This window comes from Schistocerca serialis, chromosome 2 (assembly GCF_023864345.2).
Source record: "Schistocerca serialis cubense isolate TAMUIC-IGC-003099 chromosome 2, iqSchSeri2.2, whole genome shotgun sequence".
In the NCBI taxonomy this organism is placed as follows: domain Eukaryota; kingdom Metazoa; phylum Arthropoda; class Insecta; order Orthoptera; family Acrididae; genus Schistocerca; species Schistocerca serialis.
In genome coordinates, this window is record NC_064639.1 from 815947425 (window position 1) to 815970823 (window position 23399).

Sequence of the window (23399 nt, forward strand, 5' to 3'; positions counted from 1 at the left end):
ATGTTCAATATTCGTTGTTAGTCTCATTTGGTCCGTGTACCACACATTCATTGGATGGCCAAATATTTAGCCTCACTATGGAGACTTTTTGCAGGTAAATGTGAACATCATATTCATAACTCAGCAGATTTTATTAGTAGGTTAAAAACTTTGAAACTTAACAGCTCCGGTTAGATTTGACATTGTCTGGTTGTTTACTAAAGTACCTGTCACTGACACTCTGTCACTGATTAGCAGCTACATTGAGGATAACCTTCACTTACTTTTTATTTGATAACTAATATTTTTAACAGATTGATGGTGTTGCCATGGGTATGCCTCTCTCAATCATGGTAACTAATTTATTTGCATAGGACTAAGAAGAATAAGTGCTCAACTCTGTAGTTTTAAAGCTGCAGGTATGTTGATAAGACATTCATAGTTTGATGGCATGGTGAGGACAAGTAGATGGAATTTCTAGAGCAACTTAATTCCATTCACAAAAATATTGGATTTACCATGGATAGGACTATTTATTTTAGATATATCATTTTGATATACAGATGATGGGATTTTATGCCATTGTGTTTACTATAAGTCCACCCTTACCAGTGTTGTATATTCACGACCTGTCAGACAATATTAATAGCAAACACAGAATTTTTGCAGTTGATGCATTAAGGAAATACTGTCTACAAAGATAGTCAGAACAGATAAGACTTCAATGTGGTGCAATAATTGGCAACCTGCTTTAAATGTGCTGAAACATAAAACTTTGCACTTAACAAAACACAAAAATATTATAACCTATGACTACAATACCAAAGTATCACAACTGGGATCAGTCAACTTATACAAATCCTTGGGTGTAAAAATATGTGGAGATATGAAATGGAATGAACACATAGGCTCAACTGTAGGTAAAGCAGGTGACAAATATTCATTTACTGGTAGGACACAGGGAAAATGCAGACTGTCTACAAAGGAAATTGCTTACAAAATGCTTGTATGAACCATTTGAGAATATACTCAAATGTGTGTGACCCATACTGAGTCAGTCTAACAGGAGATATTGAACTTATTCAAAGGAAGGTATAATGAATAATCACATGTTTGTTTGACCGTGGAAGAGTTAAGGGCAAGACTGAAAAACCTGAACAAATGTGCACTTGAAGACAGACATTAACTGTGCCACTAAAGCCTAGTTACAAAGTTTCCAGAGCCATTATTAAGTGAATAATTCAGGAATATACTGCTGCCTCCTATGTATCACTTCTGATGGGACTTCAAACAAAAGATTAGCCTATGGCTCTGTCATTCACTTTACAGTGGTTTGTAGAGTATGGATGCAGATTTAAACGTATGGAAATACAACTGCATGCCAATCAATACATCTACATCTATACTCTGTGGAGTGAATGCCATGTACCACTTATTAATACAGTTCCATTAATGTGTGGTGTGTGGAAAGAATTATTCCTTAAATGAATCTGTGTGCCTTGCAATTAGTCTAACTTCATCTTTGCAATTTTTTTGGGAGTAATACATGTGGTGATTGACTGATCTGGCCTTGTAACACTAACCAAAACGGCCTTGCTGTGCTGGTACTGCGAACAGCTGAAAGCAAGGAGAAACTACAGCCCTAATTTTTCCCAAGGGCATGTAGCTTTACTGTATGGTTAAATGATGATGGCATCCTCTTGGGTAAAATATTCCAGAGGTAAAATAGTCCCCCATTCAGATCTCCAGGCAGGGACTACTCAGGAGGATGTTGTTATTAGGAGAAAGACAACTGGCGATCTATGGGTCAGAGCGTGGAATGTCAGATCCCTTAATCAGGCAGGTAGGTTAGAAAATTTAAAAATGGAAACAGACAGGTTAAAGTTAGATATAGTGAGAATTAGTGAAGTTCGGTGGCAGAAGGAACAAGACTTTTGGTCAGGTGAATACAGGGTTATAAATACAAAATCAAATAGGAGAAATGCAGGAGTAGGTTTAATAATGAATAAAAAAAATATGAGTACGGGTAAGCTACTACAAACAGCATAGTGAATGCATTATTGTGGCCAAGATAGATATGAAGCCCACACCTACCATAATAGTACAAGTTTATATGCCGACTAGCTCCACAGATGATGAAGAGATTGATGAAATGTATGATGAGAAAAAAGAAATTATTCAGATAGTGAAGGGAGATGAAAGTTTAATAGTCATGGGTGACTGGAATTCAATAGTAGGAAAAGGAAGAGAAGGAAGTATAGTAAGTGAATATGGAATGGGGGTGAGGAATCAAAGAGGAAGCCACCTGGTAGAATTTTGCGCAGAGCATAACTTCATCATAGCTAACACTTGGTTCAAGAATCATAAAAGAAGGTTGTATACATGGAAGAAGCCTGGAGATACTGACAGGTTTCAGATAGATTATATAATGCCCAGACAGAGATTTAGGAACCAGTTTTTAAATTGTAAGCCATTTCCAGGGGCAGATGTGGACTCTGACCACAATCTATTGGTTATGAACTGTAGATTAAAACTAAAGAAACTGCAAAAGAGTGGGAATTAAAGGAAATGGGACCTGGATAAACTGACAGAACCAGAGGTTGTAGAGAGTTTCAGGGAGAGCATTAGGGAACGATTGACAAGAATGGGGGAAAGAAATACAGTAGAAGAAGAATGGGTAGCTTTGAGAGATGAAATAGTGAAGGCAGCAGAGGATCAAGCAGATAAAAGGCGAGGGCTAATAGAAATCCTTGGGTAACAGAAGAGATACTGAATTTAATTGATGAAAGGAGAAAATACGAAAATGCAGTAAATGAAGCAGGCAAAAAGGAATACAAACGTCTCAACAATGAGATCGACAGGAAGTGCAAAATGGCTAAGCAAGGATGGCTAGAGGACAAATGTAAGGATGTAGAGACGTATATCACTAGAGGTAAGACAGATACTGCCTACAGGAAAATTAAAGAGATCTTTGAAGAAAAGAGAACCACTTGCATGAATATCAAGAGCTCAGATGGAAACCCAGTTCTGTATATTGAGCAAGCAGTAAAGGAAACAAAAGAAAAAGTCAGGAGAAGAAATTAAAACTTTGAGGTTCGCCGATGACATTGTAATTGTGTCAGAGACAGCAAAGGACCTGAAAGAGCAGCTGAATGGAATGGACAGTGTCTTGAAAGGAGGATATAAGATGATCATCAACAAAAGCAAAACGAGGATAATGGAATGTGGTCAAATTAAGTCAGGTGATGCAGAGAGAATTAGATTAGGAAATGATACACTTAAAGTAGCAAAGGAGTTTTGCTATTTGTGGAGCAAAATAACTGATGATGGTTGAAGTAGAGAAGATATAAAATGTAGACCGGCAATGGTAAGGAAAGCATTTCTGAAGGAGAGAAATTTGTTAACATTGAGTATAGATTTAAGTGTTAGGAAGTCGTTTCTGAAAGTATTTGTATGGAGAGTAGCCATGTATGGAAGTGAAATGTAGACAATAAATAGTTTAGACAAGAAGAGAATAGAAGCTTTCGAAATGTGGTGTTACACAAGAATGCTGAAGGTTAGATCACATAACTAATGAGGAGGTATTGAATAGAATTGGGGAGAAGCGAAATTTTAGGCACAACTTGACTTGAAGAAGGGATCACTTGGTAGGACATATTCTGAGGCATCAAGGGATCACCAATTTATTATTGGAGGGCAGTGCGGACAGTGAAAATCATAGAGGGAGACCAAGAGATGAATACACTAAACAGATTCAGAAGGATGTAGGTTGCAGTAAGTACTGGGAGATGAAGAGGCTTGCACACTTGCACAGGATAGAGTAACATGGAGAGCTGCATCAAACCAGTCTCTGGACTGAAGACCACAACAACAACACATGTGGTGTTGTGCACTATGGGATCAAAAGTATTTGGTCACCCCCAAAAACGTATGTTTTCATATTGGGTGCATTGTGCTGCCAACTGCTGCCAGGTACCCTATATCAGCGACCTCAGTAATCATTAGACATTGTGAGAGAGCAGAATGGGCCACTCTGCAGAACTAACAGACTTCAAACATGGTTAGGTGACTAGGTGTCACTTGTGTCATACATCTGTACACAAAATTTCCATACTCCTAAACATCTCGATGCCATAGTGAAGTGGAAATGTGAAGGGACACGTACAGCACAAAAACGTACGGGCCGACCTCATCTGTTGACTGACAGAGACTGCCAACAGTTGAAGAGGGTCGTGATGTGTAATAGGCAGAAATCTATCCAGACCATCACATGGGAATTCCAAACTGCATTAGGATCCACTGCAAGTACTATGACAGTTAGGCGGGAGGTGAGAAATCTTGGATTTCATGGTCGAGCAGCTGCTCATATATCACACACCACGCCTGTAAATGCCAAACGACAACTCGCTTGGTGTAAGGAGCATAAACATTATATGACTGAACAGTAGAGAAACGCTGTGTAGAGTGATGAATCACTGTACACAATGAGGTAATCTGATGGCAGTGTGTGGGTATGCCGAATGCCCAGAGAACATCATCTGCCAGTGTAAAATTTGGAGGCGGTGGTGTTACAGTATGATTGTGTTTTTCATGAATGGGTCTTGCACCCCTCATTTTTTTTGAGTGGCACTATCACAGCACAGGCCTACAATGATGTTTTAAGCACCTTCTTGTTTCCCACTGTTGAAGAGCAATTTGGGGATGGTGATTGCAGCTTTCAACTCATCGAGCACCTGTTCATAATTCAAAGCCTGTGGTGGAGTGGTTACACAACAATAACATCTCTGTAATGGACTGTCCTGCACAGTGTCCTGACCTGAATCCTGCAGAACACCTTTGGGATGTTTTGGAATGCCAACTTCATGCCAGGCCACACTGACTGACATCGATACCTCTCCTCAGGGCAGTGCTCTGTGAAGAATGGGCTGCCTTTCCACAACAAACCTTCCAGCCCCTGATTGAACATATGCCTGTGAGAGTGGAAGCTGTCATCAAAGCTAAGGGTGGGCAAACATCATATTGAATTCCAGCATTACCGATGGAGGGCGCCATGAACTTGTAAGTAATTTTCAGCCAGGTGTCTGGATACTTTGGATCACATAGTGTACTAAATCCCCAAATTCCTCATTTGAAGCTGGTCCTTGAAATTCTGCAAGCAGTATTTCACAGCATAGTTTTCATCTACCTTCATATGTCGGACACTTCAAATTCCTCAAGATGTCCATGACACTATCCCATGGTTTAAAGAGGCCTGTGACAATTATTGCTACCTTTCTCTGTATACGTTCAATATCCCCCACTACTCCTATTTGGTATGTGTCCCACATAGTTGAGTAATGTTCTTGGACTGAAGACTGCCTGCATTTTCCTAATATCTTGCCAACAAACCAAAGTCTACCACCTCCTCTATCTACAACTGAGCCTATGTGTTCAACCCATTCTGTAGCTCCACAAACTGTCAAACCCAAGGTTTTGTATAAGTTGACTCATTTCAATTGTGACTCATTGCTATTGAAGTAATACGGTACTACATTTTTGAATTTTTTGAAACATAAAGTTTTACATTCTGAATTTTTGAATCAAGTAGCTGTTCTTCACACAACTTTGAATCTTATCAAGACCTTTTTTCAGACAATACTTCATTAGTCCAAGGTTACAATTAATACTTCCTGCTGGGTAAGTAATAAACAACATGAACAAAAAGGGCCCAAACATACTTCCTTGGGCATGCCTGAAGTTACTGCTACGTCTATCACTGACTCTCCATCCAATATAATGGTCTGTTTTCTCCTGAACTGTGCAGCTGGTCCCGGCGGAGGTTCGAGTCCTCCCTCGGGCATGGGTGTGTGTGTTTGTCCTTAGGATAATTTAGGTTAAGTAGTGTGTAAATTTAGGGACTGATGACCTTAGCAGTTAAGTCCCATAAGATTTCACACACATTTGAACTTTTTTTTTTCCTTACCAAGAAAGTCCAGTTACAAAGTTCACTTGCTATCCCATATGACTGCACTCTCAATAATAATTATTAATGTGATAATGAGTCCAAGTCTTTTTGGAATTCAAGAATGCTGCATCTACATGACCCTTCTGATCTGTCTCTTTCTGTAGGTCATCTGAGAAAAGCACAAGATGGAATTCACATGATCAATGTTTTCTGTATCTGTGTTGTTTGGCGTGGATGAGGTCATTTTATTTCAGGCATTTCATTATGTTTGAGCTCAGAATATATTCTAAGACTCTAAAACAGTTGGATGTTAAAGATTTTGCAGAGCACTTCTGTTATCCTTCTTGTAGAAACAGGGAGCTTTTTCCAACAACTGGGCATAGTTTTTCATTTGAGTAATCTATGATACAACTTACTATGGGTAAAAGAGTCAGGGCCAGCTTAAGGCCCAACCAACATAAGCAGCTGCTTGGGGTGTCAAGCTTGAGATGTACCAAGTTGGGAACTCCTCCATATGTTATGTTTTATACTCCCGTGAATAACTAATTTTTTTCATTTTTTTTCCGGAATGTTACTTAGTTAAAGTTCCAGTTAAATTCATTGTTCAGTTAATTCTGCTTATGTTCCTGATTCAAATATCATAATTAGTTTTATGTGATGCTCACTCAGCTAAAAACTGTAACTAATTGAAAATTCTACTACAGTACCTAATGGAAAGAACATTTCGAGCACCGAGCGAGGTGGCGCAGTGGTTAGCACACTGGACTCGCATTCGGGAGGACGACGGTTCAATCCCGTCTCCGGCCATCCTGATTTAGGTTTTCCGTGATTTCCCTAAATCGTTTCAGGCAAATGCCGAGATGGTTCCTTTGAAAGGGCACGGCCGATTTCCTTCCCAATCCTTCCCTAACCCGAGCTTCCGCTCCGTCTCTAATGACCTCGTTGTCGACGGGACGTTAAACACTAACCACCACCACCATTTCGAGCAAATCCATAAAATCCAAGGTATTGTTACCACTCATTCGAAAGCAGATATTCTTTTTGAAAACATACTTTGAATTAACTGAAACTAATTAACTTATAAAATAATTGACTCTGAAAGTGTATATCAGTGTAATTTCTGTTGCCAGTTTTGTCTTTGTGTTTGCTAGATCCAAAACTTTGACACTATATTTTTGTGACCATATTTTTTCCGAATCAGAAGACACCCCTCAATACTTAACTAGGCCACTAATTAAGCTTTTAAATAATGTACAATGATGTAAAATTATTTGCAAGATGGGTGCCAAACTCATAGTTAAGGTATTCCCGATGAGGAGTCATAGCAGGATTCAGTATTTTTTTATAACTTGCTAATCTTTGATATTTTTCTGAGAGCAGAAAACAGTCAAGTATTATAGTCCCTTCAAAACAGTAAAATCTAATGTAGCTGATTTTCGAAACATTATGTAGTGGTCAGGACATACCTATACACAACTCTTTAAATAGGCTACACTACCCCAAAGTCACTAGTCTCAGGTAAGCTAGTAACAGTTTAACACCTCCATAAAAGTCTACTGTCAAAATTAACTCAAACAACATGCATGTATCTAAAAGTCAGAAACTGGCAAGCAATGGTGTAACTTTTCTATGTCACTTCACAAGAGCCTATGGGGCCCAGACGTAATGTTAGCTTCTCATGTAAAGGTCTTTAAATTTCAAACAACTACATAACATTGATGATTCTCCAAATATTGGGTGCAATAGTGCAATACTAACAAAACTGTAACTATCCCTATAAATTGTTGGCTGATTAAAATCTCTCCCTGTGCTGACAACAAGATTGGGGAAAATATTCAGTAGCAAACAATGATTCTCAAAAGCTTTTGGTTACACCTCGGAATGAGTCTGGTGGTTGACAGAAATATCCACTTACAAGTTTATCGCCACCCTTAATACTGAGCCATGCCAGATCCACCTCATATGCAGCTTCAAATTGTATCTCAGTGGATATGAGGTCCTTGCCAAATGCAACAAATACATCATCTCCATTTCCCATTAGTCTATCCTTCTGCATCTACATCTACATCCATACTCCGCAAGCCACATGACGGTGTGTGGTGGAGGGTACCTTGTGTACCTCTATCGGTTCTCCCTTCTATTCCAGTCTCGTATTGTTTGTGGAAAAAAGGATTGTCGATATGCCTCTATGTGGGCTCTAATCTCTCTGATTTTATCCTCATGGTCTCTTTGCAAGATATACGTAGGAGGGAGCAATATACAGCTTGACTCCTCAGTGAAGGTATGTTCTCGAAACTTCAACAAAAGCCCATACTGAGCTACTGAGTGTCTCTCCTGCAGAGTCTTCCACTGGAGTTTATCTATCATCTCTGTAACGCTTTTGCAATTACTAAATGATCCTGTAATGAAGCGCACTGTTCTCTGTTGGATCGTCTCTATCTCTTCTATCAACCCTATCTGGTACAGATAGTATCGTGTGAGCTTCACTGCTTTTTAATAGTTTTTCAAACCCTGGCAAATAGTTTGGCAGCTGATCACTAAGATTTTAATACTCTCATCTGTGGGGGGCATTTCTCTAGACCTTATGCTAATACATTCACATCAAAAAATATAGAACACCTAGAATAACTAGAGAGGATGTTCATATTTACAGAACATGTAAATTAGTATGTTCTGCAGAAATGGATAGGGTTTGAATCATGTCAGCCCAGGGGTTTGAGGTCAATGTTAATATTTCAGCACACCACCTACCAGTAAAATGTGCCTATGGCTCTAGTCACTATAAACAGAAGGTAATGGATCAGTGTGACTTGAGAAGATATGTGGGATGCCTCAGAGTGTATGTGTGAACCATACCATCAAATCAGTGAGTTTTAAAAGGGAGCACATTATTGGCATGAGAGAATATGATGCACCCATCTGGGAAACAGCTGTTTGCATTGGATGAAGCATTTCAGCAGAGCAATGGGTGTGTGCCGAATGGTTCACAGAAGGCCATAGAAAACGATGAGATGGGTCAGCTTGCAGCATCCAGACCACCCGCTGAGAAGATCGACACCACATTTGAATGGCACAGCTGGATAGATTTGCATCCTCCTCACTCTGGTGCAGCAGTGGAACAGAGTAACACATCACACACTATCAGGGCTGACAGTCTTTTGCTGTTTATTAAGGAATGGGTTGCATGTGCATCATCCATTTCTCTTTCTACCTTTGACGAATGTGCAGAAACATGATAGACAACAATTGTGTATGGAATGACATTACTGGGGATAGAAATGGCATCAGGTAGTGTTTTCAGATGAATCAAGGTTGTGTTTGTTTGAAAATGATGGCCGCATTTTGGTTCACCACAGACAGGCAGAGCAGAACCACAGTGACTGCATTCGCACAAGAGAGACAGCAACAACTCAAGGCCCTGTGGTGTGGGGTGCTATTACGTGCAAGCATAAATCACAGTTGGTGCATGTCCAGGGCACTGTGAGCAGTGTGACCTACATAAATGACATCCTGTGACCCTTAGCCATACCCTTTCTGCACAACACCCCAGATGCCAATTTTCAGCAATACAATGCATGACCATATGTTGCTGCATGAAAATGTGCCTCCTTGATGTCACAGGATGTCAGCCTTTTGCCCTGGCCCACCCACCTGACTTGTCACCAATCAAAGCTGTGTTGGATATGGTAAAACCTTAGTGCAGTGCTGTGACCCAATGCCAATCACCACAAATGAACTTTGGAACTTGCTGAATGCAGCATGGATGGCTGTATCACAGGATACCATTTGTGCCTTATAAGCATTGGTTCTATCACCTTTGGAACAAGTTATCCGGGTCTTTGGCAGACCTTGTGCCTAGTAGGCAACGGGACACTTGCTGAACCAAGTTGACTGAAATGCCTTTCTTTCTGTAGAACACACTAATGAATATGAAAATCCTGTCTTTAATCATTTGAGGTGTTCTGTCTTTTTTCTGGACTTGAGTGTACTTCTTCGCCTCACAAAGTTTTCATTACCTGAACTGTATGGAGAGTTGTCAGTCTAAAAAACTATTGTGTACATCCTACAAACAGTCAGCTACCTGAGTAGCAACCTATTGTTGTAGTGCACATTTGACCCATTTGGACATATTCTATAGTCCTCAGACCTGTGGCACTAGTCTAGGAAGTTGGCTAGTTATAGAGACATCAGAGTTTCCATTTCAAGCATTCCACTTGACTCAGAAGTGGAGGGCCATGATTATTTCTGGAGACAAAGCTGCAGATTGCAAGCTTCATGGAAATGAAATGAACAAGGCTGATCTCCTCAACTTTCTATGACAGTCACTTGAACAATCCAAGTACTATCTTAGCCCCCAGATGACATAAACATTTTGTTGCAATGTGAACCACAATCTGAAGTTGCATGCATCTTGTTCCTTCAATGGCCTCTGGAACAGCCCCTTCACATATTGAATGAGGTATTCCGGCATACACAACGAGTGTACAAGGTGATCCACTCCCTAGATGCAACTTCCCTAAGGAGTACCATTATTTGCAATAAGTTCAAGCTGCTGCTGATGAATAGACCCCTCTATTTTGTGGTTACCTTCCTTTGATACAGGATTCAGCATGTTTCCAAACAGGTATAGTGTGTCCCACTGGCTCAGTTTCAGTTTCAGAAGAAGACAGCATTGCCACTTTGTCGGTTGTGTGTCCCTGAGCCCCCTGTACAGAGCACCTAAATCTAACTCTGATGTTCCACTCACAGTTAAGGTGACAGGTGGTGATAGGTCTGGTACTTCCTGTAGAGGAGGCAGTATCTACAAGGGACAAAAGTATTTGAGGTACCTTTAGTATCTGAGGTACATACATCTCTGTGTAGGAAACCCAACACACCCATTCACAGAAGCTACCTTTTGAGTGACAGTAGTCGAGGTGATTTACAAGCTGCTTATGAACAGCAACTGATTTATTCTTTGTCTGAGTACAGCTATTCACAGTGGTGTGGTTTGTGCAATGTTGTACAGAACAGTAAACACACTTGCTTGTTCTCTTTCAGTTCTTGGATCTGTCAAGCTACAAGGATTGCAAATTCCCTTTACAAACTAAACTGCTCGACACTCACAAAACAATTTATGTTATGACAAGGGAAATTTTGCAATTAAGATTTATGGAGTCCCTGATGCTGCTAGAATGATTTCTGTTATGACAAGAGAAATTTTGCAGTTAAGATGTTCTGAGTCCCTGATATGATCACTAATGAATTAACATAACAAACTCAAAAATACCTGGGGTTTATGATAAATGCAGATGATATGCACTTTCATTTAAAGAAAAAACTAAATCTAAGAATTCATAGTTATAATAATTGCTACAATAACTGTAATTACCAAATGCCAATTTATTACAAAATATGTTATACACAACACTCCTAATTTCCATAAATTCTCAAAAATATTTGTTTATTCATGTACATATACAGTGAAATTTGAGGGGAAGATTTTTTAAATCAAGGATACTACTGCCAAAATTGTAACACCATGAGTATAGAGTATAGCTGATGCTCTGGCACTTTATACTTTTTCATGGTACTGAATGTCCATAAATCCTCAAAATAGCAACACACACCCATGAGTTTTGGTGCACTTAACACAATAACAACATTTAAATCTTATGTGAAGTGTTAGGATCTATGTTTTTGAAGAGAATTAATTTGAGATACATGATTTTAGTCATCTTAAAGGAAATACCAGAAGTCAGCTTGGCAAATATGTGCCAATAAACATGTGATATTCACAGTTTTGTACTTTCAAGACACCTCCTACAATTTCATGCCGAAAATGGACACCGTATCACCAATATATCCCACTGATAACAATGAAAATTGTGGAGCACAAGAAAATACTTCTTCCCCATCATTAGTGTTTCTTCCTGTTCCAAGATTGGAGTGTGGGAAGACTGATTGTTTGAATGTCTCGGTGGTCCGCATCTCGTGGTCGTGCGGTAGCGTTCTCGCTTCCCACGCCCGTGTTCCCGAGTTCGATTCCCGGCGGGGTCAGGGATTTTCTCTGCCTCGTGATGACTGGGTGTTGTGTGCTGTCCTTAGGTTAGTTAGGTTTAAGTAGTTCTAAGTTCTAGGGGACTGATGACCATAGATGTTAAGTCCCATAGTGCTCAGAGCCATTTTGAATGTCTCGGTGCATTGGTTATTCTACTCTTGTCCTCACAACCCCTATGTGAGTGACACACAGGCTGTTGTAGTATATGTCTAGAGTCATCATTTAAAGGCAGTTCTTGAAACTTTATTAGCAGCCTTTCTCAGGACAGTTTCCATCAATCTTCATGAGTCTGCCAGTTCAGTTTATCAGTACCTCTGTGACACACCCCCATCAGCAAACACACCCGTGACCATTCCCACTACCCTTCTGTATATACAAGCTCTGACAATAAAGTTTGGTGAATGAAGTCAGAACGATCGATCAGGCAACACTGGTGACTCACAATGCTGCACCTGCATAGTGCCCGGTGTTGACAACCTGCCCCCACCGTAGTTCAGTTGAGCATCGTGTGTGTTACATGTTAGACCTGTCTGATGAAGTGCTTGTGTAGTGCATCGGTTCTTAACTGAGAACAGATAATGAATGAGCAAAGGATCAATTTAAAATTTTGTTTTAAGCTTGGCAAGACATGGAAAGAAATGCATACAATGCTGGTATGTTTATGGAGATCAAGCACTGTTCATGAAGTGGAAGTATGAGTGGTTCACCCATTTTTGAAGAGGCTGGGAAAGTTTTTCTGACAATCCCTGTAGCGGACAACCAGCGACAGCCATCAGCGACAAAAACACTGAGAAAATGAGGACATTAATCACGAATGACTGTTGATTAACTGTGTGCATGATAGTGGATGAACTGCAGATGAACCGTGAATCTGTGCGACAAATCCTTACCCAGGAGTTGGGGAAAGCGAAAATGTGTTGTCGTCTTGTGCCACATCACTTGACTGATGATAAGAAGCAGGCATGTTTAGAGGCTTCACAGGATTTTGTAAAAGCAGTGGATGTGACATTCAATTCCTTGAATGGTATTGTCACTGGGGATGAAACCTGGTGTCTCCAGTATGATCCTGAAATGAAATGGCAAAGCATGAAATGGCATTCTTTGACATCAACTTGTCAGAAAAATGTCAGAGCCAAAAAATCTCACATCAAAATGATGCTCATCACTTTTTTATTGTCAAGGCATTATCTGCAAGGAATTTCTACCTGAGGGAATGACATTGAACACTGCATGGTATGTTGAAATTTCAACCTGTTACATGCAACGTCTACACAGGGTACAACCCCAGTACACACAACAAGGTTCCTGGTTTTTTGTTCATGACAACACTCACCCACGCACAGCCAATATCATGGAACAGTTCCTGGCAATAAAGGGGTGGTGCCACTTGAACATCCACAATACTTGCTGGGTCTCAATCCTCCAGACTTCTTCCTATTCCCTCGACCCAAACTTGCTTTGAAAGCAAAGAGATTTGACAATATTCCTGACATACAACCAAATGTGATGTGGCTTTTGAACACCATCCCAAAGGAAGACTTAGTGCAAAGTTTCTAAGACATGTATCACAGAGCACAGTGGTGCATAGTTATGGGAGATGACTATTTCAAAGGACAGTAAGTTAACTGTAGTTCACAGTTCATCTATGTCAATGTTACAGGACTATTCGCCAAAATTTATTGTCAGAGGTTGTACAGTCAATATTTCTTGTTGCTCCTACTTGGTATGGATCCCACCACATACTTGAGCAATATTCTAGAATGGGTTGCATGAGTGATTTGTAAGCAATCTCCTTTGTAGACTGATTTCACTTCCCCAGTACTCTACCAATAAACCAAAGTCTACCACCTGCTTTATCCACAACTGAGCCTATGTGATCAATCCATTCCATATCCCTACATAGTGTTAAACCTGAGTATTCATTTGACTTGGCTGATTCTAAGAGTGATATTATAGACACAGGATACTATGATTTTCACTTTGTGCAGATCACGATTTACATTTGTAAACATCTAAAGCCAGTTGCCAATCTTTGCACACTTTCAAATCTTATCAAAATCTGACTGAATATTTATGCCATTTTGAAAAGAACGTATTCAAACACCTTTCCCTTGTGCACACCTGAAGTTATTTCTACATTTGACAAAGCCTCTCCATCCAAGATAACATCCACTCATGAATTTCGCTTGATGCTCCATATGATCCTACCTTTGACAATAAGCATAGGAATGGTACTGAGTCATATGCTGCATCTGACAATGACTCTCCATCTGAGATAACATGTTGCTCCCTCCCGACCCAAAAATCCTCAATCCATTCACAAATTTCACTTGATACCCGATGTGATCATACCTTTGACAATAAGCATGGGTGTGGTACTGAGTCAATGGCTTTTCAGAATTGAGAAATATTCCACCAACATAACTGCCTTGTTCCAAATCTTGGAGTATGTCATGGGATAACAGTATGTCATGGGATAAAAGTATGAATCAGTTTTAATGTGATTGATGTTTTCTGAATCCATACTGGTTGGCATGGAGGAGGTCATTCTGTTCGAGACACCTCATTATGTTTGAGCTCAGAATATGATCTAAGATGCTATAGCAAATAGATGTTTTTTTGTTTGATTTATCTACGATAGATCATAGTTAGAAGAGGAGCTAACTCAGCCACAAATTAGATTAGATTAGATTAGATTAGTACTTGTTCCATAGATCATGAATACAACACTTCGTAATGATGTGGAATGTGTCAGGTTAATAAAAGGTGTCTATACAAGATATTACATTAAACAAAATATTACATGACACTCAATATTTTTAATTTTTTTAAATATTTTTTTTTATTTTTAGTTTGTGGGGTTGGGAAATTACCCACTTACTATATCCAAAAACTCATCTAATGAGTAGAAGGAGTTGCCATTAAGAAATTCTTTTAATTTTGTTTTAAATGCTATATGGCTATCTGTCAGACTTTTGATGCTATTAGGTAAGTACAGAATCTGACAAGGATTCCATCAGCCCTGGAGATTTGTTCAATTTTAATGATTTCAGCTGTTTCTTAATGCCACAGACACTAATACTTAATTGCCTCACCTTTTCACTGGATTGAGGATTAAATTGGGGCAATTCTCCTGTGTTTTCCTTTGTAAAGGAACATTTGCAAACAGAGTTAAGCATTTCAGATTTTGCTTTGCTACCCTCAGTTTCGCCCCCCGTCTCATTTGCTAGGGACAGGACACTTACTTCGGTGCCACTAACAGTCTTTACATGTGACCAAGATTTCTTTGGATTTTGTGAAAGATCCTTTGACTCTATTCTGCTACAGCAGTCACTGAAGGCTTCACACATTGCTTTCTTGACAGCCAAATGTGTTTCATTCCACATCTCTCTACCTGTAGTACTACACCTATTATGCACTAGTCTCTGTTTCTTTAAACTTGAGCCGTCGTTCCTCTACGTACTCCTGCTCTGTGCTGAAAGTTTGAAGTTCTTTGTTGAGACACAGCACTACTGATTTTTATCTAGTTTACTGAATATGTGTATATCTTTCTGCTTATTTTAGTTGTCCTTTGTTCTTTGGCAACCATTACTGCCACAATTACATCATGGCTGCTGATAAGTTTTTTGATGCTAACATCCTCAAAGAGGTCACATCTATTTGTTGCCATTAGATACAGTATATTTCCATCTTGAGAGGGATTCCAATCTACATGTTCTAGGTAGTTTTTAGAGAAGGCATTTAGCAATGTTTCACATGATGTCTTATCAAGCCCACCACTAACAAAACTGTAATTTTCCCAATTGGCTGTTGAATGATTGAAGTCTCCACCAATGATTACAGTATGATTGTGGACCTTATACAAAAGTAAACTGAAGTTTTCTCTAAAGCTTTCAGTTACATCAGGAGATGCATCTGGTGGATGACAGAAGGATCCAATTACCATTTTGTGCCCACCCACACCATCCCCATTACCCATTAGCCTATCCTTCTGACACACACTGAAAGTTTCCCCAAAAATCTCACTGCTATCAATTTCAGGTTCCAACCAGCTTTCTGTACCTAGTATGGTGTGAGCATCACTGCTTTTCATGAGTACTTCATATTCTTGCACACAGACAGCTACCTGAGTAGCAGCATCCAATGTGTAGTGCACACCATCCCATTTAGGGACACCCTACAATTCTCAACCCTATTGTACAAGTCCAGGAAGTAGCAGCCTATCTTGTCGCAGAACCTTCAAAGTCTCCTGTTCAGTCCTTCCATTCAACTCACAACCAAGGGTCCATGATGAGTTTTGGGCACAATGATGCAAATTATGACCTTTATTGAAACTCCATGTGCAAGGCTGGTCTTTTCAACCTTCTCTGTCAAGTATGACCGTGGAGTTCACATGACAGGCATCATTTGCTCCAATGTGCATCACACTCTGCAGTTGGTTGCACCCTGTACCTTCAACGGCTGCTGGAATAGCCTCTTTCACATGCTGAATGAGGTGCCCAGGCATACACACTGAGTGCACTTGGTGTCCTTTCCTGTCCTTCGCTCCCATTTCCCTAACAGGTACATCATTCACTGTACATTTGAGCTGCCAATGATGAATAGAACCCTACCCTTTTGCATTTGCCTCCTCTTGACACCAGACAAAACGGTTTTTCCCAAAACAGGTGAAGTGAGTCCCACTGCTTCAGATTCATTTTCAGTGAAAGACAGCACTTCAAACTTGTTGGTTGGGTGATTGGTATAATACCTCGAGTCCTTCCGGGGCCACATCAACCCTGTACAAGCTGCCTAGCTCTACCATTGAAATGCCACACACAGGCAAGTGTATGAGTACTGACTAATCCCGTATGTTCTTCAAAGGCGGCAGGATCCACAGGAGAGGAGAGTACTAGTACCACAGGTACATAATCTACGAGAGCTCTTTCAACACAATGATTCGCAGCAGCTGCCAATCATTTGACAATAGTCTGAGGGATTCCCAGCTGCCAACTCATTCCATGTCTGAGAAAAACATCACAGTGGGGCTGGATTTTGGCTGGTGTGATGTAGTACAGGACAGTGAAGAAGTAACTTTAAACTAAACGTGCTGATTATCTTTTAATCTGTTGAGATAATAAGTTACAAATTCTGTATAGGAATTGAAGCAAATGCACAAAACAAGATTTATATTAAAGCAACATAAAAATCTGTGGTAAAAGTTTCTAGTTTCCCAAAATTTTTGAGGTTAATTATAGTTGTTAGCAAACTTAAAAATAGAGTTAATTTGTGATAAATGTAGATAATAAACACCCCTCTTAAAGGGAGAACTAGATGTAACACAATATGTCAGTTAGAATATCTGCTACAGTAACTAAATCAAAAATGCTGATTTACTACAAATTAGAGTATGCACAGGACTGTGTGTGACTCACTGCCATATACCAAGCTTATGCAAAATTTCAAAGATAAACAATGGAAAATCCAGGATGGAATGTAACAATATTATGACAAGGAAAGTTGCCACTCGCCATATAGAGGAGATGCTGAGTCGCAGATAGGCACAACAAAGAGATTGTCACAAATAAAGCTTTCAGGCCATTAAGGCCTTTGTCAATAATAGACAACACACACACGCATGCACACACACACACACACACACACACACACACACACACACACACTCACACACACACACACAAATGCAACCCATACATGCACACACACACTCATGCAAACACAACTCACACATGCATCACCGCAGTCTCAGGTAAATGTAGCTGCACTACAGTTACCTGAGACTGCAGTCATGTGTATGTGAGTTGCATCTGTGAGTGTGTGTATGTGTGTGTGTGTGTGTGTGTGTGTGTGTGTGTGTGTATGTGTGTGTGTGCGTGTGTGCGTGTGCACTTGTGTCTGGGTGTCTGTCATCTATTTTTGACAAAGGCCTTACGGGCAAAAAGCTTTATTTGTGACAGTCTTTTTGTTGTGACTATCTGTGACAGCATCTCTGCTATATGATGAGTGGAAAGTTTCCTTATCATAATATTGTTAAATTTCAAAGATTCTATTTTTTGTTATAAAACACTTTATCTGAACGCATTCCTTGCTTTATTTTCATTTTCTTTGATGGTTTGTCGTATAATCTGTTCAGCAATCCTGTTTGTTCTGGAAACAGGTAAGTGTGGAACCTCAGAACTTACAAAATAACTGTAGACTCTGTAAGCAGATTTTCCAGTTAAATTTCCAATTACAGTTTGACTCAAGGCAGAATCAAAATGCTGCAAATAATGACCTGTCACTTTATGCTTACTAACCCAGCTCATGTCTGGCAAAATCCAATAAGTGCCACTATCACATAAACTACATGTACATTCACTTACAAAGGTTTATATGACTTCATGTATTGCATCAACTGTCTGATTTGGAACATTCAGAAGTATTTCACAAACCTGAATGAAATAAAAGAATTCTCAATATGATACTAAGTTGTCTAGAGAATGGAAGGGATTAACTGATTTGCACTAATAGATATAGCAGAAAGTGTATCCTGTAACTTCAATGCATATAACAACAGTTAATAGACATAAAATGTTGGCCGAGCTGTAAATTCTTCTTATTCCATACTGGTATGTGGCACCTATGGTGTTAAACAAGAAACAAACAAAACTAGTGTCTCAGGTAAGATTTAGTGCCTGGAACTTCTTTTGGGAACAAAACCTTAACATCATTATTGTTTGATTAACATTAAATTAACATTTAACATTAGTTTAATTAACTTAATTTCAGTTGACTGAATAAGAAATTACCAGTAGGAGAGCCAGTAGTCACCACCCAGAATGACCACTGGTGTCAATACAAATGCAACAGCCACAAATAACTGTAGACAGTAGTTGCCACCAGATGAGAAATATGATAAGTACACAGAATTTCTAACCCCACCCGAAGTTCTCAGTTCCGCTTCTTGTTGTGGTGCTGATACTTCTTCAACTGACACCATTCGCTGCAAATAGGAAGCATTTATATGGAAACTTTAGCTTTTATTGAAATAGGTCCTGTAAATGCTGGACTTATTGTCTATAGGAAATTACTGTGGAGGATAAAAAATGTGAAATGTAAGGCATAATGAAAAAAAAATAAATACGAACATTGTTTAGTCTGAAACTGAATACACAGTGAAAAATAAAATTTGAAAATCTATAGTCAGAGAGGAACAGTTTACAAATAATAACAGCTCATAAATTAAAGCAAACATTTGGATAAAATGTACACTGCACAAATTTTATAGTTTTATATTACAATGTTTCCTTTTTCCTCTTCTGCCTGTTTCTCTAACTTTCTGTACACAGTACGCTGCTCAAGGTGACATCACAAAGTAGAGTATATGACTGAAATGGTGTAACTGGAAGTGGAATATGAATATATTCTTTTGTATGCAAGATGAAACATAAATAGAATAATAGTGTAACTTAATTCTAGATTGAATTAGGTTTTTGATATCCTTAAAGAAATGTGCTGTACTACATTAGCACTATATTACTTCTGCATGGAACTCTGCGGCTAAGCAGGTAACTGTCAGATTGGAAACACAAAGGTCAGGATTCAATCCTCTGTTGATCCTAGCTTTTTTCTACCAATAATAACTTATTTCACCTCTGGAAATTATTATGCTTGTGGAATGCCATGTTACATTGTGGTTTAAAGTCCATGCCAAATTGCAGCAGGCCCCCTAAAAACTGACTAAGCCAGTCAGACTTCAGAGGAAGGCCACGGCATATCACTTCCGAGAGGACTATGACTAGTAAAGCACTGTGCTGTTCTAACCAACCTCTAGGTTGCGCACAAATTCATTTCTTTAGCAAAGTAAGCAAATTGCTTTTAGAAAGTATCAAACTATGGGCTCGCAGAACACCACCAGTAACACATGGTATGCTATATGGTATAACACTTTATTAACATGAGCTACCTCTAACACGTATGTGCAATAGCACCATCTACTACGCATCCCCATTCACTGTTTGTCAAAGACTTTCCTGTTTTCCCCATCAGAGAGGTAAGAGCCACAGTCCCCCCCCCCCCCCCCCCCGGTGCCCCACACACACACACACACACACACACACACACACACACACACACACACATACACACACACTCCAGGAGTATGAAGTATTATGGTGGACGATGACAGGGAATGTTGACACGCACAGGTACATGTGACTGGTCACATCAAAGCTGGCACAAATGCACACCACAGCTGGACTGTTTCTCGACAAAATGCTACTAATAGCACTGAGTGTCAACATGCACATGTGCACATGACCAGCCACATGAAATGTGGGTGTCACCTGAATGCCACATGGCAGGTACTGAGCCAGGCGGCATGCAAGGGCAGGGGTGGGGATGTGCAAAGGGGATTGTTTTGTCGCTCATGGTATCATGTGAGGAATCTGTTGCAGAATGGGGTGGAGAAGGCTCATGCCAGTCATCCTGGACCCTGGACTATCAGCAAAGCCTGGTCAGCAGTCTCAGACAGGGTGTGGTCATCATGTAGTATCCATGCTGGTTTCAGGTGGGTAATGGAATCAATCATCAGCATACCACACAGTAGGATATAGGAGGTTTCTGGCACTCTGCTGATGACTTTGTGCAGGCCCAAGTGGAGAGGCTGCAATGTGACCAATACGGAGTGGTCCCACGACATGACGTAATCGCACTGGGGCAGATCCCCGTGAGGAAAGACCTTCAGTGTTGAATGACCTTCAGTGTTGTGGGTGGGATGTGAACTGTGTGAATAGGCTGGTGTATGCAAGGAGCCAGTGAGGGGAAGCCCACCCAAATGGGATCTGTAGAAGGAAACGCAAAGTCTGCTGAAAGGGCAAGAGATTCATTGCACACTACCTCTGCCAGTGACACCTCCAAGTCATCCTTGTACGCTGTACACATACCAAGTAGAACTCACAGAAGGGCTTCAGACCAGGACTTTCTGTGGCACAAAAGAGCCACCTTCATAGTCCTGTGTCACCTCCCTCTGAGCACATTACTTTGGGGTGACAGGTGGTAGTGCGCATATGCAGTATTCCACAGAGTGGTACAGGGCATTAAAGAGGACACACACAATCTGGTGGCCCTGATCAGCCGTAACGAGTTCTGGTGTTCTGAATCATGTGATCCTTATAGGTTAATGAAAGCACAAGCAGCAGTCTTGGCTGTAATGTTGTGTAGAGGTATTGCTTCGAACCATTATGTGGTTCTGTTAATCATTGAAAGGAGGTAGTGACAGCCATGCGATTCTGATATGGGGCCAACAGTCTCAAGATGTATATGCTTAAAGCATGCTTTTGGGATCATAAAGCATCCAAATTGAGGCTGAGCATGACGACTTATCTTGCTCCATTGGCATGAGCCCAGCAATGGCAATCTCATTTCACATTCAGCCATGCGAGTCTGTCACTGATGCGAAGTACTGTCATCTTAATACCAGGGGACTCAAGCTATGTAGAAGCTCGAATATACACATTATTAGAGGCACCAACAGCCACAGTTAGTCTTCCAACACACCACATAATAATGGTTCATTAGATTAGGGGAATTAACAACATTTGATATGGAGGCCAATGCCTGGATTGCTGCGCAGCTCTCTGACACTCAAGTCATTCATCTGTGAAGTCACATTGCACTGATACAGCACTGAACTATGAAATACAATGTGCAATAATGTTGTCTTGTGCCATGTATATGTCTGATGTCTGTGGTATATTGTGAAATAAAGTCCTAATCCTAGAACTTCCACAGGCTTGCATCCAAAGATGGGCTTATTATGGTATCTACTACTGGCACGTGATCTTCATATACGATAACTTGTGGACCCACGATGTCTTCACAGAAGTACCAAATGATGGAGTAGACTCATAAAAGCTCCCAGTTACATGTGCACCACTTTGCCTGCGAGGGTGACAGTTTCTTGGAGGAAAACTGGAGTGGCTGAGGTTCACCATCAAGTTCCTGTTGCAGAACTGCCCTGGTAGTGGAACTCCTCTTGTCAGTTCTAAGAGTCAATTGGGCATCGGGGTTGGGGTGTGCCAATGTGACACCATGTGTTAAGCACTACTTGACCTGTCAAAATGTATCTGCCATCTCTGAAGTTGACTGAATTTTCCTGTTGCCCTGTTTGTCGGTGCACACCAGAGTGTTTGTGAGAGGTGTTTGCAGCTCAGCCTCATACAGAATGTGGTGATTATAGAAATTTAGAATCCCTAGGAAGTAGCACAGATCATGATACTTTCCATGGAGGGGGTGACTGCTCACTGTGGATATATGCTCTGTCGTAAGCTTGATGCCAAAAGTGTTGAGCTTGTAACTTAGAAATGTGACCTGCGGTTGACAAAACTGTGATTTAGGTTCATTAATGACCACACCACCATCTTGGAGCACAGCTAGAAATAGTTCTAGTTGTGATTTTTAGAGAAAAAGAGAAGTCATTCACATATGTATAACCAAAGGGAAATCTGCAATGAAGTCAATCGATAAAATGCTCTCACGTCTGAGTGGCATTCTTCAGACTGAAAGGCATGTAGAGATATTTGAACACCCCAAATGGCATGGTGATTGCTGTTTTCTGTATATCAGCTGAATGTATCAGGATTTGTAAGTATATGCATTTGCAGTCCATAACACTTTACACTGTCACACTGGCGAGTGCATGTGTGAAGTTTTGGATATTAGGTATGGGAAACTGCCATGTACAGTCCTACAGTTCAGTGCCTGATAGTCACCATGGAGTATGACTGAACCATCTTTTTTGGGCAGAAGTTTAATGAGGAAAGCCCATGGCTGTCAGAAGGATATACAACTCCTGCTTGCAACAGTTTACTTATTCCCAACTTAGTTTCTGTAAGTCTACAGGGCTCATGTGCTGAAGTACATGGCAAACTGATGGACCATTAGTGATCATGATATGATGCACTGACCCATTATGAATTGCACACGCAAGCACATGGATACAGGAGGTGGCAGAGTTGATGACACAGTTTACTAACACTGTGGGCAGTATTGTGGTGACCTTAGGGAGATTGTTGATGTGTGGTGGCAGAAGCTGGCTTGGTTGGTGGGGAGCGCTCTGTGTGTGAACCAAGGCTGGTGAGGAGAGGGATGGAGGCAGGGATAGAAGCCAAGGCACATCACAAGCCATCCCAAGTTGTTGACACTCTGCCATGTGGAGGCATTCTCTGGCCAGTTGCAGATCTGTAGTTGCATCATCAATGTGGCACTTCAGGTCCCACTCTCTGGTGTGAAGCCACTGGGATTAAATGTGAAAGTCAGCATAGCATTGCTGTTTATTCAGAATATTATCCATTAGGGTGACTCACTCATGAAGCATATCACAGTATATGTTATTGAAATGATGCCACTTGAGTGGACATGGGACAGATGTAAGCAGTGTAGGCATGGTCAAGGTGA

The 23399-nt window shown here is 40.4% G+C and overlaps 1 protein-coding gene across 3 annotated transcripts in view; it reads right to left on the reverse strand.

Annotated features, from left to right (window-relative positions):
* Positions 1-23399, reverse strand: part of LOC126458056 (probable multidrug resistance-associated protein lethal(2)03659) — a 475280-nt gene that overhangs the window by 152765 nt on the left and 299116 nt on the right. For all 3 annotated transcript variants that reach the window (XR_007585566.1, XM_050094853.1, XM_050094854.1), the window contains one exon: positions 18752-18945. Coding sequence is in view for 2 of the 3 variants with exons in the window: in XM_050094853.1 (XP_049950810.1) it covers positions 18752-18945 (194 nt within the window). In the remaining variant the exon portion in view is untranslated. The remainder of the gene's footprint in view (positions 1-18751; positions 18946-23399) is intronic.